We start from the raw sequence: 16210 nt of genomic DNA, 5'->3' as shown, positions 1-16210 counted from the left end.
CAGTCGAAGCGTCGCCGGAGACACAGAGACTAGACCGAAACTCCTCGAAGGCTGGGGTCGGTAGTCCCTTAGTCATGACATCGGCAAACTGCTGGGTGGTAGGAACGTGCAGAACACGAACCTTCCCGAGAGCCACCTGCTCACGTACGAAGTGAATGCCGAGCTCAATATGCTTCGTACGACGATGATCGACAGGGTTGGCGGAGAGGTATACGGCAGAGACGTTGTCATAGTAGACGGTCGTGGCCTTGGGGACCACACAAAGCAACTCCTGAAGAAGCTGACGGAGCCAAGAGCACCCATCAACGGCATTAGCCACTGCCCGATACTCGGCCTCGGCACTCGAGCGAGAGACCGTGGGCTGCCGCTTGGACGACCACGATATTAGTGAAGGCCCAAGATAGACACAGTAGCCAGACGTAGAGCGACGCGTGTCTGGGCAACCAGCCCAGTCAGCATCAGAGTAGGCGACCATGTCGATGGAGGAGGAAGCCGTCAGGGTGAGGCCCATGGTCATAGTGCCGCGTATATAGCGAAGAATACGCTTCACCAGAGTCCAATGGGAATCACGCGGGGAGTGCATGTGAAGACACACCTGCTGAACCGCATACTGCAAGTCAGACCGAGTGAGGGTGAGATACTGCAGGGCGCCGACGATGGAGCAGTAGAATGCCGCATCCGGAGCAGGAGAGCCCTCCAAGGCAGAAACCTTCGCCTTAGTGTCAATATGCGTGGGCGCGGTTTTTTTGCAGCTAAGCATACCCGCGCGCTCGAGAAGCTCATGAGCGTACTTCTGCTGGTGCAGAAAGAACCCGTCGACACGGCGAACGGCCTCAATGCCAAGGAAGTAATGCAGCGCTCCCAGATCCTTGAGGGCAAACTCGTCACGAAGACGGGGCGTGAGCTGCTGAAGGAGCCCAGGCGAGGATGCCGTCAGGATAATGTCATCCACATAGAGCAGCAGGTACGCAGTGGCAGTGCCCTAATGATAGACGAACAGTGACGCGTCAGAGCGGGTTGTGGAAAACCCAAGCTGCTGCAAGAACCCAGCCATCCGCTGGTACCAGGCCCTGGGCGCCTGCTTCAGGCCATAAAGAGACCGAGAGAGCAGGCAGACGTGGTCGGGATGCTCGACATCGACGAAGCCGGCCGGCTGCTCACAGAAGACCCGTTCCGTGAGATGACCATGCAGGAATGCGTTGGAGACGTCCAACTGGTGCACGGGCCAAGCACGGGAGACCGCCAGCTGAAGCACCGTGCGGATCGTGCCCGGTTTAACAACCGGGGCGAAGGTGTCGGTGAAGTCCACTCCTGCGCGCTGGCGGAAGCCACGCACCACCCAGCGAGCCTTGTAGCGCTCGAGAGACCCGTCCGGGTTGGTCTTATGACGAAAGACCCATTTGCCACTGATGACGTTGGCGTGAGGGGGTCGCGGCATAAGATTCCACGTACGGTTGCGCTGCAACGCATCAAACTCCTCGCGCATCGCGGCAAGCCAATGGGGATCACGAAGGGCGGCGCGAGCGGACGAGGGTATGGGCGACGGTGGGGAGGATGATGTCGACACTGCGCATGCGTACTCGTCAGCACCGTAACGCATGCTGGGGCGGTGGATACCGGCGCGAGAGCGCGTCGTCATGCCAGCAGGAGGGCCGGCTGCGGCGGGAGGGATGGACTGAGTTGGTGGAGGGTCCGTCGCTCCCGGCGTCGCAGCGGGGTCGGGCTGGACAGGGCGGGCCGCGTCACCCGACGCGGTGGAAGCCGAAGAGCCACCCGGGGCCATGCAGGGCGGCGTAGGTGCCGAGGCCAAGGGGCCGGCGCCCGGGGCCTCAGCGGAGGAGCCCGCCATGGGGGCCGCAGCCGGGGGGGGGAGGGCGCCACCACGGGGGCGGCAGCAGGAGGGCCCGTCACAGGGGGGCGAGCCACGGCCGCGCCTGAAGGGGCCTGCGGGAGCCGCGCCAGGGCCAGAAGGGGCCACGCCGGGGGCTGCACCGGGTCCGTGTCCGAGATCGCCGAGTCCTCTGCAGGAGATGGTACCTGGTGAAAAGGAAAACTGCGCTCATCAAAGTACACGTGTCGGGAGGTGTAGACACGGTGGGAGACGGGGGCGTAGCACCGGTAACCTTTGGTGTTGGGAGGGTAGCCTAGGAAGATACATGCGACGGAGCGAGGAGCAAGTTTGTGTGGTGTAGTGGCAGTGGTGCTAGGATAACACAAACATCCAAAGATGCAAAGACCATCATAGGATGGGGGAGAACCGAAGAGAAGTTGGTGTGGGGTGAAGTTCCAGCGAGGACGACACGGTCTAATGTTAACTAGGAGAGTGGCGCTGGCGAGGGCATCGGGCCAGAACCGAGGGGGCACGTTGGAGTGAAACAACAACGTGCAGACACAGTCGTTAAGAGTGCGAAGAATCCGCTCGGCACAGCCGTTCTGCTGGGATGTGTATGGACATGTGAGGCGGAAAGTAGTGCCGTGAGATGCGAGAAGATGACGCGTGACAGCGTTGTCAAACTCTTTTCCGTTGTCAGTTTGAAGGGCGAGGATAGGGTGCCCGAATTGGGTGGTGATGTAGGAGTAAAAGGTCGTGAGAGTGGAAAGAACATCGGACTTGCGGCGAAGTGGAAACGTCCACGCAAAGTGAGAATAATCATCAAGTAAAACAAGATAATATGTGAAGCCCGTGTTGCTCACAACAGGAGATGTCCAAACATCACTATGGATTAACTGAAACGGAAAAGAGAAAATAGTGTTTGACTCGCTAAATGGTCGACGAACATGTTTGCCGAGACGACAAGCATGACAAGTGTGCTCGTCGAACTTATTACATGAAAATGAAAAACTCTTGAGAATCTGGCAAAGGACGATGGAGTTGGGATGACCCAGGCATGCATGCCAGAGGTCGACACCGGCGGCGAGAGCGACTGGGGCGGTGGCGGTGGAGGTGGAGGCGGAGTGCACCGGATACAGGTCATCGGGGCTGTCACATCGGTGGAGCACCATCCGTGTACGGGCGTCCTTCACAGAGAAACCAAGACCATCAAATTCAACAGTGAGAGGATTGTCACGTGCAAGACGACGAACAGAAACAAGATTTTTAACTAGGTTAGGTGAGACAAGAACATTAGACATGTTAATAGGCGTAGAAGTAGACGAAGAGAAACTATGACCAACATGTGTAATGGGTACGGATGAACCATCACCGAAGGTGATACGGTTCGAGGTGGTGACCGGGAAGGAGGAGACAAGGTTACCGGGGTGCGACGTCATGTGGGCGGTAGCGCCCGTGTCCATGTACCAATCACCGCCACCTCCATAGTTGGAGGGAGACGGTGCTGAGTGCAGCGCGGCGAGGAGGGCGGGGTCCCACGGAGCCGGCGGAAGGGGGTAGCCGCCGGTCTGGAGCGGCGCGGGGGCGACACGTAGCCGCCCAGCGGCGGGTGGCCGACCGGAGCGGGCGCCAGTGGGTAGCCGGCGCCGCCCGCCTGGTACGGGGCCGCGGCGTAGCCGGTGCCTCCTGCCTGGTACGGGGTGGCGGCGTAGCGCGCCTGAGGGCCGGTGGGGTGGGGACCGAGGATGCCTGCGGCCCGCGGCACCGGCATGTGGTATGCATGGACCACCCCGGTCCATGGGTTGGTGCCGACCGACCAAGGCGGGGGGGGGATGATGACGTTGAGCCCCCCATACCCCAGTTGCTGTTGCTGCTGTTGGGGCCGGCCGCCGCCCCCGCCCCCGCGGCGCCTTTTGCGGCGACCGCCGCCCCCGCCCTGCTGCTGCTGTTGCGGAGCCGGAGGTGCGGGCGGAGCAGGCGGGAGGGGGTAGTACCCCAGTGGCGCCGACGGGCGTGGTGGAGGTGGTGCGGGCTGCGGATGCCCACGAGAAGTGCCGGCGGCGAGGGCGGTGTGATGGACGCGAGCCTTGACCTTCTTCATCCGGCTTTCCTCCAAGCGTAAATACGCGGTGACGGACTGGAAGGTCGGGTTCGGCAGCAAGGAGAGGTTCGAGGCCACATTGCCGAAATCCTCATTGAGGCCGGCGGTGAGGGTGCTAAGCATGAGCTCGTTCGACACCTTGGCGCCGATGTCGCGGAGCTGATCGGCGAGGCGCTTGAGGCGCATGCAGTAGTCGTCAATGGAGGAGTCATCTTGATGGCATCCAAAAAATTCCTACTGCAAAAACACAAGACGTTGAAGCTTGTTGTCGGTGAAGAGATTGTTGATCTTGGTCCATACGGCACACGCATCGTCATCCTCCGAGACGATCGTGTGGAAGATGTCCGGCGAGACAGTGAGATAGAACCACCGGATGAGAGAGGCCTCAATGGCCACCCAATCCGGATCGCCCGCCATGAGGTCGGCATCGACGCTCCCGTCGATGTGCTCGAGGAGGTAGTACTCGCGGAAGAGGAGGTTGAAGTAGGTCTTCCATGCGTAGTACGAAGAGTTGGACTGGTCGAGCTTGATGGGGACGCGGGTGTGGATGTCGAGGTCACGGACGGCGGTGGCGTAGGGGGCGGGTCTGGCGAAGGGGTTGGAGTTGCTGGAGAATGGGGACGCCATGGGGAGCTGCGGCGTTGGGAGGTGGCGGCGGCTCGGGTGGGTTAGGGTTTTGGCGGCGGCGGCTCGGGTAGGGTGGGGTGGAGGAGTGCGGCGGCTAGGAGGAAGGGGCAGCGATGGCCGGGAAGAGGGGCGGCGGCTGCGGTGTAGAGGAGGGCGCGGCGGCGGTGTACAGCGGTGGCGGCGGCGGCGCAACAAGGTGTGGCGGCGGCGGCTGTAGGGCGGCAGCGGCAGGGTTAGGCGGAAGCGAGGAAAGAGATCGGCGTGCTATCTGATACCATGTTAGTTGGAAAGGAGGGTTGCATGCATCGATAATTCATTGATTATGTGCATGACGCACATATATAGGTACAAGGTGGACCGGCCTCTACTTATCTTTTAAGATGTACAAATATACGAAGGAAAGAGAGATACAACGGTATAAATACAAACCAAGCCCTATACATATGCGGTAGACAACGTACGCTCAACAGTATGCGTGGCGAACAGGGCCCATGCCCGTACGCGACCGACCGAGGCCACTGGCTCGCGAGCGACGGCGTTACGTGTCGCGCATGCATGCCAATCATGGGCCGGAGGGCATCCCGAGGATGGGAGTTGCCGTCCGCCCGTCCTCCTCCTCCCGCCGGGTCGCTGTCGCCGCAGTTATGCCGCGCCGGCCTGCCCAGACCCAGCCCCAGCCATAGCCCCAACCCCAAGCGCGCATGCAGTGTCCAAGTACGTAGCGGCATGCGGGTGAGGCCACGCGGTATGCGCACGTACGGCGCGGTTGGCGGCGCGTCGGTGGTGGGCGCGGCCGCTGATGTTTGCCTCGAAAGGAAACGGGCGCGATGCAACCCGTGCGAGGACGAGCAGGAAACCGATCGCCGTGTGGTCCGGTCAGGTCCATTGGTGGCGCGCGGCGGCCGAGCGGAAGTGGCCGCCCGGTCGCTGTGCTGCCAGAGGCGCGGCTACGTACCAGTACCACTACTAGCAGGCCTGGCAGCGCAGACGGAGGCGCAACTGCTACGAGACTACTAGTCAGAAAGTGCATGCCTCATTTAAGTCATCATCGGCATGGATGGAACGCCGGTTTGCTCGCTCGCTCGACTGACCGATCGTCGGTGGCAGGAGCAGCGCCAGAGCACATGAACGCAGGGCCTTGCGGCGAGCCTTGTGTTCTTTTCGTGCTCATAGTCGGTGTGATGATCTGCGCAACAGCGCAGCAATATATAAGCTGTTCCTTTTCCCTGTTTCTGTATATCACTATATCAGGCTCAGGTAAGATAACAACACGAAAGTAGAACTGCGGTGTTCCTTGAACTTTTTGTTGATGAATGAATGAATGAATGAATGAGTGATACGTAGTGGTTCACTTCAAGGTATATTTTACTCCTATATCTTATAATCGCCATGATAAAGCACGTTCCCATTTTGGCCCAGGTCGTACAATAATCTTGTCCTTCCTTCGTAGACAGCGGTAGTGCGCGTTCTATGCTAGCCCATTTCTTTTCCATCTCCAACATAATTGCACTGTGTCTGTCGGAAAGATCAAAAGGTATATTCGACACCCCTGTGAACTTAGAAAGGGAAGCACAGTGGCTTGTGTACTGTCAAGCCCTACGGATGCGCATTATTGTTTGTCGTCTATCGGCTCAGTACAGTCTCTTTTCTTCGAGGGAAGAAGCACTACCAAATGAAGCAGAGCGGACGTATGGTCGCCAAGTTGCTGTTAAATCATAGCCACACAAGAAAGCTATTCGTGAAATGGGTTTAGGGGTGCCTCGTTCCACCATAAGATACGCAAAAGCACTACTGAGCTTGCTTTGCTTTTTCATTTCTTTTCTCTCGAACTACTCCCTCCGTTCCGATTTACTAGTCGTGGTTTTAGTTTAGAACTAAAACCACGACGAGTAAATCGGAACGGAGGGAGTACATAGATAGAAACACACTTCAGGGGATGTTCGTCTGCATTGTGCATGCGTGCTCCCCAACCCTGAATCAAATTTGCCAAGTCAGCAACAGCAACGATGGAACTCACATTGACCATGCTTGTACTCAAGTGAAAACGCACAAAGAAACAGAATCAATCACACGAGCAAGTAGGACGAGAGGATGCAACAACGGTGCAATTATTCCGTCACTAGGTCCAAGTAAAGCGATGTGAAGTAGGAGTAGCGAACAGCATCTCCCCTAGACAAAGCTAGCTAGCTCCCCGTAACTACCTCCACACACAGCGACCTGACTTCAAATCCGTCTGGTTTAGCGTTACTGTCCGCTAATCGTATGGCCTGGAGCCTAAGCAAGCTCCCGCTGGTCGCCCGACTGAACTGACGCCACGTACGGCAGAGTGAAGCGTACTCATGGAGACAGACACAATTCACGCAGCAACATGGATGTTTTTCTAGATCAAAGGTGCTTCCAAGCTTCGCTGTCTCTCTTGCCTAGTGGCGACGGCATGCAACGTAAACACAACACACGGCCACGCACGCAGCATGGCAGCTACTGCCACTGGGCGATGGAGAGAGCGGGAGCTGAGACGATCCATCAGGAAAAGGACGGGCGAGGAAGAAGGGCGCGCACACACATTAGCCATCTGCTACGGTTGCTACCTAATGTTTTTAGGCAGGATGAGCGAGCGAAGATCGCGTCCCAATTATTGGGTGGGTTCGATCGGGCGGGTGAGACATCGCACGCGCCCAGAGTGCTGCGCCCCAACGAAACCTGTCACGGGGTCGCATTAAAGCCAGCAGCGTTCGCCGATCCGTGTCTTGCTCTAACCCCACGCACGCACCTCCATCGGTGGTTGTTAGATGAAAACTTCAAAAGTATATTGCTTATGATGCAATCTTTACAAAAATCATGCGGTTTCCGAGATGGAGTTGGCATACGATACGATACGCGGCACGAGGATCCGCGTGTGTTAAGCTGAGATTGGCTCTCGTTTTGTTGCCGTGTCAAAAATCAGAGTTATTAAGTTTCCTAACAACGATAATACATGAACCGCCATTTCACTGAAAAGGAAAACACTGGTTGGCCATGTCAAATATCAGATCATGTGCATCCACCAGTTTTTGCACGGCGAAGAAGATTTCCTAATACGGAGTATACAGTATGTACCAAGCAATCAAGAAACAAACCGAGCTACATAAACGGATGGACAGAAACACTAACCAAGACAGTGCCGATTTATTGCAGCACTGTATTGTTCCTGTAACAAAGCAGAAATCGTTCTAGTATCATGCTGATTTCTTCAACTGTGATTAGTACGGGTCTCTTCGACTGTAACAGAGGCGGACAGGAAGAGTTGTCTCAGATGAGCGTGACAAGTGCACAGAACAACCATCTGATTTTTCTGGACAATAAATGCAGTAGGGACTCACTTGCGAGCTGATATAATTAGAAGGTAGATGCGGTGTCGAGTCCACCTTCAAGGCTTCCAACATGGACCATGAATTTGATCTGGACCCATTCAACACAAGATTCGGCTTCCCCCCTAGTACGAGAGGTGTGCGGCCCAGTTATTGAACATATCATTTGCTGGTGCCGAAGGCTGAATTTTTTTTATCACTCACATTTTATCGACACAGTATATGTTGATGGGCAAGAGGGTCACAGAATATTGCTGAACGGTGGCAAGGTTATGACAACACTGAATGAGGAGAGCACATAATACCCAGACAACTTATTAATATATGCTCCTTATCAAAAAAAGAAAAGAAAAGAAACCCAGGCAACTAGTTAGAAGGCCTACAAGATAGTCCTTGCTGCCATAATTCTTCATAAAAACCAAGGACATGTGGGCGCTGGAAAGGCAATGCCATGCCTAATGCCTGCTCTGATATTTTAGATCAAAGTCATGTAGGTGTCCTTTTGGAAAAGATGCAGGGTTCAAATTTTATTAGCCCAATAATTAGGACTACATGCTTATTCCTGTCCTTTGGCCAAAGCCTTCAAAACCTTTGTTTAACAAGAAAAGTGTCTTCAAATCATTAGGAATATCATAATACTAGAATGATTATTGATTAGTGCATTACGTAGTTCCTTTCGAAAAGCAAATTTCCTATGTGACCTCCTTTGGTCCACATTTGGTATCACAGCAAGTTGTTTTTTCTCAGCAAAGGCTTGAACCCACCTCTCTACCTTCCTCTTCCATGAAATTATTAAGAACACTGCTATGCACACGATGAATCCATGCACGATGCACACACGACAGGCTATGTACACCATTGGATGACCTCATTTTTTAATCTGCATGGCTTCTAATCTCATCGGTTGTAAATCGTGCAGGAGCATGTCGTGTGTACAGCACTTTCGAATTATTAACCACGCCATGAAGCCTGAGCACTGTACAGAGGATAGTGATTTAATTCTGTATAATCAAACTGGACTGACTAAACTAATATAGCTCATGAAGCTGCTGAACCGAGTAGAGTTGCTCTCAGCGCATCGTTCTCATAAATACTAACTGCACCATAAAAAGGAAGACTTACACAGCTATCGTGATGAAAACTAAGAGGAAAACAAAACCATGCCTCAAATTTGTGTAAGGGCAAGAGAAGTGTTTTTGTTCTTTCGCATCTAGTATGGAATCCTTGTTTGTCTATTAGTAATGCAAAATTAAGGAGTGGATCCATGTGTGTACAGACCATGCTGTATGGTTACCAAGGCTAATTGATGTGACTCTTACCCATGTGATGATTTTCTGCTTGATATTTTTGAATGGGATTGTAGGAACCATGAAAGGTAGCATTGCAACGAAATACAAACCTGTATGAGATCCTGATTAATCACTTTTTTAGCTCAGCCACCAATTTCTGAAGAATCGCCGCTAATAAGGATCTTGTTCAGGTGGGAGATTTGTAATCGATGCTTCTGGTTCTCCCAGAAAGCATGTATCCTGATGCCTGCCTTCATACATCAAAGAAAGTTATATCCTACTCCCTCTGTTCCAAAATAGATGACTCAACTTTGTACTAACTTTAGTAAAGTTAGTACAAAGTTGAGTCATCTATTTTGGAACCGAGGGAGTAGCTTGCATTGCATGGGTCTTGAAAACAACAACACTTTCTAGTTGTTGCTTTTACTGAACCAATAATCAAATCAGAAAATTAGATGCTCACTCCCTGGATGAGTCTTCGTATTTTCTTTTTGACTCTGGTAATGCAGAGTAGCACATGGATGCTGCATTTATGAACGAAATGTTGCACATGCAATTACCATCTCAGTCAACCCAGAAATCACACAAGTTGCCAATCTTCTTACTAAGGTCTTCCCTCATCAATCAGACCAACTTGATGTTAAGAATGCACTATGTGATAATCTTATACTTGGTTACCAATAGTCCCCACATGAGCACACTCCTTGTACTATATGGTGGAACCTGTTGATGTCTTTAAGGATAATCTCTCTATCTGTGATAGCTGAAATGAGTTTTGCAGCATGATGGCAATCACTACACGTTCTGAGATTCATTGTTATTCTAATGGGTGTCCCTGGACTAGTGTTTATAAGAACAAACGCAATAGCCAATTTTTCACTGTGCACTGAAAGATGGCCCTCCTTCTCTTCCTCTTCAACATCATGAAGTGTACCCTCGACTCCTGGGTTATAACCCATTCCCCTGATCCTTCCTAACAACTCTTCCAACTTTTTGTAGATCATTTCTGATTGTGGATGAGATCTATCACCAACATGAAATGTGTGAACCTGATCTCCTATCTCAACATTGCTAGCACCAGGCAATTTCTTGATACCTTTGCTTGCCATGACACTTCTCACCGAGGTAACATCTGCCCATCGTCCAGCCCTAGCATAAATATTCGATAATAGCACATAGTATCCCGTCTGATCGGGCACCATTCTGAACAAACTGTCTGCTGCTAACAACCCAATGTCCATATTGGAGTGAATCCGACAAGCTCCTAATAAGGCTCCCCAGACTCTTTCATTTGGCTTGATAGGCATCGCCAAAATGAAATCATATGCCTCGCTTATACACCCAGCACGTCCGAGAAGATCCACCATACATGTATAGTGCTCAGCTTTGGGGGTTATCTGATATCTACTAGTCATGCAATCAAAATAACGCTTTCCAACATCCAAGAAGCCGGCATGGCTACACGCTGCAAGAACAGCAACAAAGGCAATAGAATCCGGTTCCAGACCCTGTCCTAGCATGTTCTCAAACAGATTGATGGCTTCCGTCCCATGACCACGCACACCGTATGCAGAAATGATCGAAGTCCATGATACTACATCCCGCAAACTCATGGCATCAAATACCTCCCTGGCATCCTTCAAGCATCCACAGTTGGCGTACATGTCCATTAGGGCATTTTCCAGCAACATATTGGGGCACATTCTTTTCCTCTTGATAATTTCATGGATATGTTTCCCCAGTGAAAATGCTGAGACCTGTCCGCAACAAGGAAGAACAGTTGCTAATGTCATCCTATCTGGCTCAACCCCATCCTTCTCCATCCTCACGAACAGCTCCACAGCCTTAACATGCAGTCCATTGATAGCATATATAGACAGCATAGCATTCCAAGAAATAAGTCCTCTGAACCGCATCTTATCAAACACCTCCCTCACAAATGTGATGTCCTCTGCCTTGGCATTACCCATGGCGGGAAGGACGCTTGCCATGGTCCCAGCATCAGGCTGTGTACACTGCAGCCCCACAAACTCCCTGAAAATTACCACGGCCCTCTGAAACAAGCCTGCGTGAGCGAACCCAGAGATCATGGCGTTCCAAGAGACGACATCCCGGTGCTGCATTTCATCGAACACCTGGTAGGCATCGTTCGGACGGCCGCACCGTGCATACATGCTGATCACCGAGTGCGCCACGAAGAGATTCGCGTCGAGACCGAGCCTGGCAATGGATGCATGGATCTGGACACCGAGACGAAGGCTACCAGACGCTGCGCAGGACTTGAGAGCGAGCGGGTAGGTGTAGTGGTCGGGGGAGCAGGAGGGGCCCTGCGACCGCATAGAGGCGAAGAGGAGGAGGGCCTCGCGGTGGAGGGATGCGGCCGTGAGCGCGCGGAGGAGGACGTTGAAGAAGACGGTGGTGCGATCGGGGGAGGAGGTGAGCACGGCGCGGGCGGCGGGGAGCGCGGAGCAGGCGGCGTAGGCCTGGATGAGCTTGACGCGGGCGACGGCGGAGGAGGGGAGGTGCTGGAGGAGCAGTAGGCGTGCGTGCACGGCGCGGAGGGTGGGCAGGTGGGCGGCGGCACGGCAGGAGTCTACCAGGTGGAGGAGTCCGTGCTGGCCGCCGGCCGGGGACGGGCGCAGGAGGCTCCGCGACAGGTTCATCAAACTATTTTGGCGCGGCGGAACCCGCGCAGCAAACTTTCAACTGACATGTGAGGTGCTACGGCAGCACTGCTGAGTGCTGACATGATATTCGCAATTTGGCGTGCAAATTGAAGTGGCTAAGAGCATCATCAACAGATGATGTAAAAGTTAATGTCCAAAAATGGTTTTAGGGCTGAAGAGAGAAAGTTTTGGGTACCAGCAAAATTCTCTGCCATAACAGATGATGTAAAACTGGTGTCTTCGTAAACTTTCAAACATGAACATGATTCATTGCATATTCAAAACTTAAACTCTAGAAATATTCAACATTAAGAATTAAAACGATACCACACTAGATAATTAAACAATACTGCCATAGATCATCACACTCCTCCTCAGTTCCACACTAGATCATCGAACTACTACTACTCACTTCTTTTCACGGTACTCGTCGAAGTCATCCTCATCCAAGTCGATGTAGTTCACCCCTCCATCAGTGGGACCTGCCTCGTGATCATTGCCGGTAGACGGCTTCACCCCCTTCTTCCTTGTCCCGGCCATACCTGTCGAGCTGGTGGAATAAATCATCGACCTAGACGCTGGCCCTTGAACGGTGCTCCTCGTCCTCCTTCTTCATGCCTTGCTTGTCTTCTCTACAAAGAATGCAAGCTCCGCTGCCGTCCGGATAGGCCTCGATGAACTTCTGCATGTACAATGCATCCCTAGCCTCGGAGGTACGCTACACATCAGCCAGGCGGTTTGCCTTCTCCTTTTTGAGGGACAAGGTCCACATAGGAGGGGCAAGGAACCCCTCCTCCTCGACCTACTCTACCCCGAGGAGGTTCAGCTCGGAACGCAGCCGGCCGTACCTCCATGCCACCGTGTCGTATGTGCGAGCGGCAAGCTTCGGAGTCTAAAAAATTGTCGAGCCACTTCTGCTCGCCCCTCGCACATGATCTCGACGGCATAGTGGCCCGACAGTTGGAGTCGAATGCCACGGTAAGCCGTGGAGCTTGCGGCAGGGTGGCACCATGGCATCCTCGCGCAGTGTAGCCCGATGGAGTGGCGGATGAATCGGGTGCCACGTGGCTAAAATTGATAAATCGAGGGATGGGGGGGGGGGTGGATGAAGTGACAATAGGTGATGGGGCAGCCGGATTCAAACGACGATGGGGTGGCGGCTGTTGCGAGAAGACGACACAGATGCAACGCGAGGGAGGCAAAAATGGTTGGGATCTTGATGGCAGCGTGCGGCGACGCATGATGAGGTCAATGGGATAAGGCTCGAAACATGAAACTCAGCTTTCAATGTTTGAGAAAATGTCTTGTCTTAAAATTAACTTCCATAGAAGTGAATTATTGTGCTTTGGAGAAGCCAGAGAGGAGGTTGCTGCATACATTGATTTATTCGATTGTGCACAAGGTTAGCTCCCGATTAAATACTTGGAAAACCTGGCCCAATATCAGCACCTCACTAATGCGGAGTGGAACCTTGTAGAAGAGCGATTAGCGAAATGATTGAGCAGTTTAAAAGGCAAGTTGCTCTCAGTTGAAGGATGACTTGTCCTTCTTAATTTTGTTCTGACAAATATGGTTCTCTATATGCTCCTCCTTTTCGAGTTCCCAGAAGGGGTCCTACAAAGACTGGATTTCTTCAAATCCAAATTCTTTTGGCAAGGAGAAAACGAAAATAAAAGGTATCGGCTTGCCAAATGGAGTATGGTTTATAGATCGAAAGATGGTCTAGGCATTCATCACCTGTAGGTCAAGAATAATATCTTACTTAGTAAACGGACATTCAAATTACTTACTACGGATGGCGTTTGGTAAACATGTTTGGAAACGTTGCATGGAAAGCAAAACAATTTCTACGCACACGCAAGATCTATCCATGGAGATGCATAGCAACGTGATGGTGATGCTATCTCCGCAGGGCTTCACCTAAGCACTACGAAAATATGACCGAGGGTGTAAACGGTGGAGGGGGGGGGGTGCCGCACACGGCTAAGAGATTGTCGTGGTTATGTGTGGCGCCCCCTCCCACATATATATAGGTGGGGGAGAGGGGAGAGGCCAAGTAGTGCCCCAAGTAGGGCCAAATCCTACTTGGGCTCCTGCCCTAGGCCACCCTCTTCCATATTTGTTGGAGGGGAAAAGGGAAAGGGGGGAGAGGGAAGGAAGGGGGAGGCCGAATTCTCCCTTTCCTTTCTCCCACTTGGCCGGCTGCCATAGGGGGTGCGCCAGCCCCCTGTGGGCTGGGGTGCTCCCCTCTGATGGCCCAATAGGCCCATTACCCTCCCGGGGTTGTCCGGTACCCCCTCTAGTATTCCGATGACTACCCGGTACACTCCGAAACACTTTCGGTGTCCGAATACCATCATCCTATATATCAATATTTACCTCCAGACCATTCTGGAGCTCCTCGTCATGTACGTGATCTCATCTAGGACTTTGAACAACATTCGGTCACCAAATCATATAACTCATATAACACTGTATCGTCAACGAATGTTAAGCGTGCGGACCCTACGGGTTCGAGAACTATGTAGACATGACCGAGACAGCTCTCCAGTCAATAACCAATAGCGGAACCGGGATGCCCGTATTGGCTCCTACATATTCTACGAAGAACTTTATCAGTCGAACCATTATGACAACATACATCATTCCCTTTGTCCATCGGTATGTTACTTGCCCAAGATTCAGTCGTCGGTATCTTCATACCTAGTTCAATCTCGTTACCGGCAAGTCTCCTTACTCGTTCCGTAATACATCATCTCGTAACTAACTCCTTAGTCATTTGCTTGCAAGCTTATGATGTGTATTACCGAGAGGGCCCAGAGATACCTCTCTGATACTCGGAGTGACAAATCCTAATCTCGATCTATGCCAAATCAACAAACACCTTCTGGATGCTCTATAGGTATCTCCGAAGGTGTTTGTTGAGTTGGCATAAATCGAGATTAGGATTTGTCACTCCGAGTATTAGAGAGGTATCTCTGGGCCCTCTCGGTAATACACATCATAAGAAGCCTTGCAAGAAAAGTGACTAATGAGTTAGTTGTAGGATGGTGTATTACGGAACGAGTAAAGAGACTTGCTGGTAATGATACTGAACTAGGTATGAAGATACCAACGATCAAATCTCGGGCAAGTAACATACCGATGGACAAAGGGAATTACGTATATTGTCATAACGGTTCGACCAATAAAGATCTTCGTAGAATATGTGGGAGAGAATATGACCATCCAGGTTTCACTATTGGTTATTGACCAGAGAGGTGTCTCGGTCATGTCTAAATAGTTCTCGAACCCATAGGGTCCGCACGCTTAACGTTCGATGACGATACTGTAATACATTGTCACGCCCAATATGCGATACTATCCTAAAGAGACTCAAAGGTCCCACCAAGGATAGAACCGCATATTGATACGCTTTTGCAAGGTGGATATCATTACATCAACATTACATAATAGATGGGGATACATATAAAAGGCATAGAATGCCACACGAATACAACATCATCTTACATAAGAGCACCATCCGACTACGGATGAAACACAAATAGAAACTCAAATGACATCCACCCTGCTAGCCCAGGCTGCCGACCTGGAACCTATCCCATGATCGAAGAAGGAGCAGAAGAAGAACTCCAAAACAAGCAAACATCACTCTCGCGTCATGATCATCGCATAACCTGTACCTGCAACTGTTGTTGTAGTAATCTGTGAGCCACGAGGACTCAGCAATCCCATTACCATGGGTATCAAGACTAGCAAAGCTTAAAGGGAAAGGAAGGGGTAAAGTGGTGAGGTTGCAGCAACGACTAAGCATAATATGGTGGCTAACCTACGCAAATAAGAGCAAGAAGAGGAGCAACGGAACGGTCGTGAAGCTAGCAATGATCAAGAAGTGATCATGAACTCCTGCTTACGTGAAACATAACCCAAAACCGTGTTCACTTCCCGGACTCCGCCGAAAACAGACCATCACGGCTACACACGCGGTTGATGCGTTTTAATTCGTATCTGGTGTCAAGTTATCTACAACCGGACATTAACAAATTCCCATCTGCCACATAACCGCGGGCACGGCTTTCGAAAGATAATACCCTACAGGGGTGTCCCAACTTAGCCCATCACAAGCTCTCACGCTCAACGAAGGATATTCCTTCCCCCAGGAAGACCCGATCAGTCTCGGAATCCCGGTTTACAAGACATTTCGACAATGGTAAAACAAGACCAGCAAGACCGCCCGATGCGTCGACATCCCGATAGGAGCTGCACATATCTCGTTCTCAGGGCAACACCGGATGAGACAGGCTACGAGTAAAACCAGACCTCGAGTTTCCCCGAGGGGGGCCCCGCAG

General features: G+C 52.0%; 1 protein-coding gene across 1 annotated transcript; it reads right to left on the bottom strand.

Annotated features, from left to right (window-relative positions):
- Window positions 1-9591: 9591 nt before the first annotated feature.
- Window positions 9592-11858, bottom strand: LOC119291037 (putative pentatricopeptide repeat-containing protein At3g49142). Its single transcript, XM_037569727.1, has one exon. It carries the CDS (start codon window positions 11856-11858, stop codon window positions 9870-9872), a length of 1989 nt encoding a protein of 662 aa, XP_037425624.1. The 3' UTR covers window positions 9592-9869.
- Between the last annotated feature and the right edge of the window lie 4352 nt (window positions 11859-16210).

Source organism: Triticum dicoccoides, chromosome 4B (genome assembly GCF_002162155.2).
Source record: "Triticum dicoccoides isolate Atlit2015 ecotype Zavitan chromosome 4B, WEW_v2.0, whole genome shotgun sequence".
NCBI lineage: Eukaryota > Viridiplantae > Streptophyta > Magnoliopsida > Poales > Poaceae > Triticum > Triticum dicoccoides.
The sequence above is the reverse complement of the archived record's forward strand: the minus strand, read 5'-3'. Positions and strand labels throughout refer to the sequence as shown.

Coding starts and splice junctions, on each gene's coding strand:
- LOC119291037 (XM_037569727.1), bottom strand. CDS start 11,858: ATGAACCTGTCGCGGAGCCTCCTGCGCCCGTCCCCGGCCGGCGGCCAG.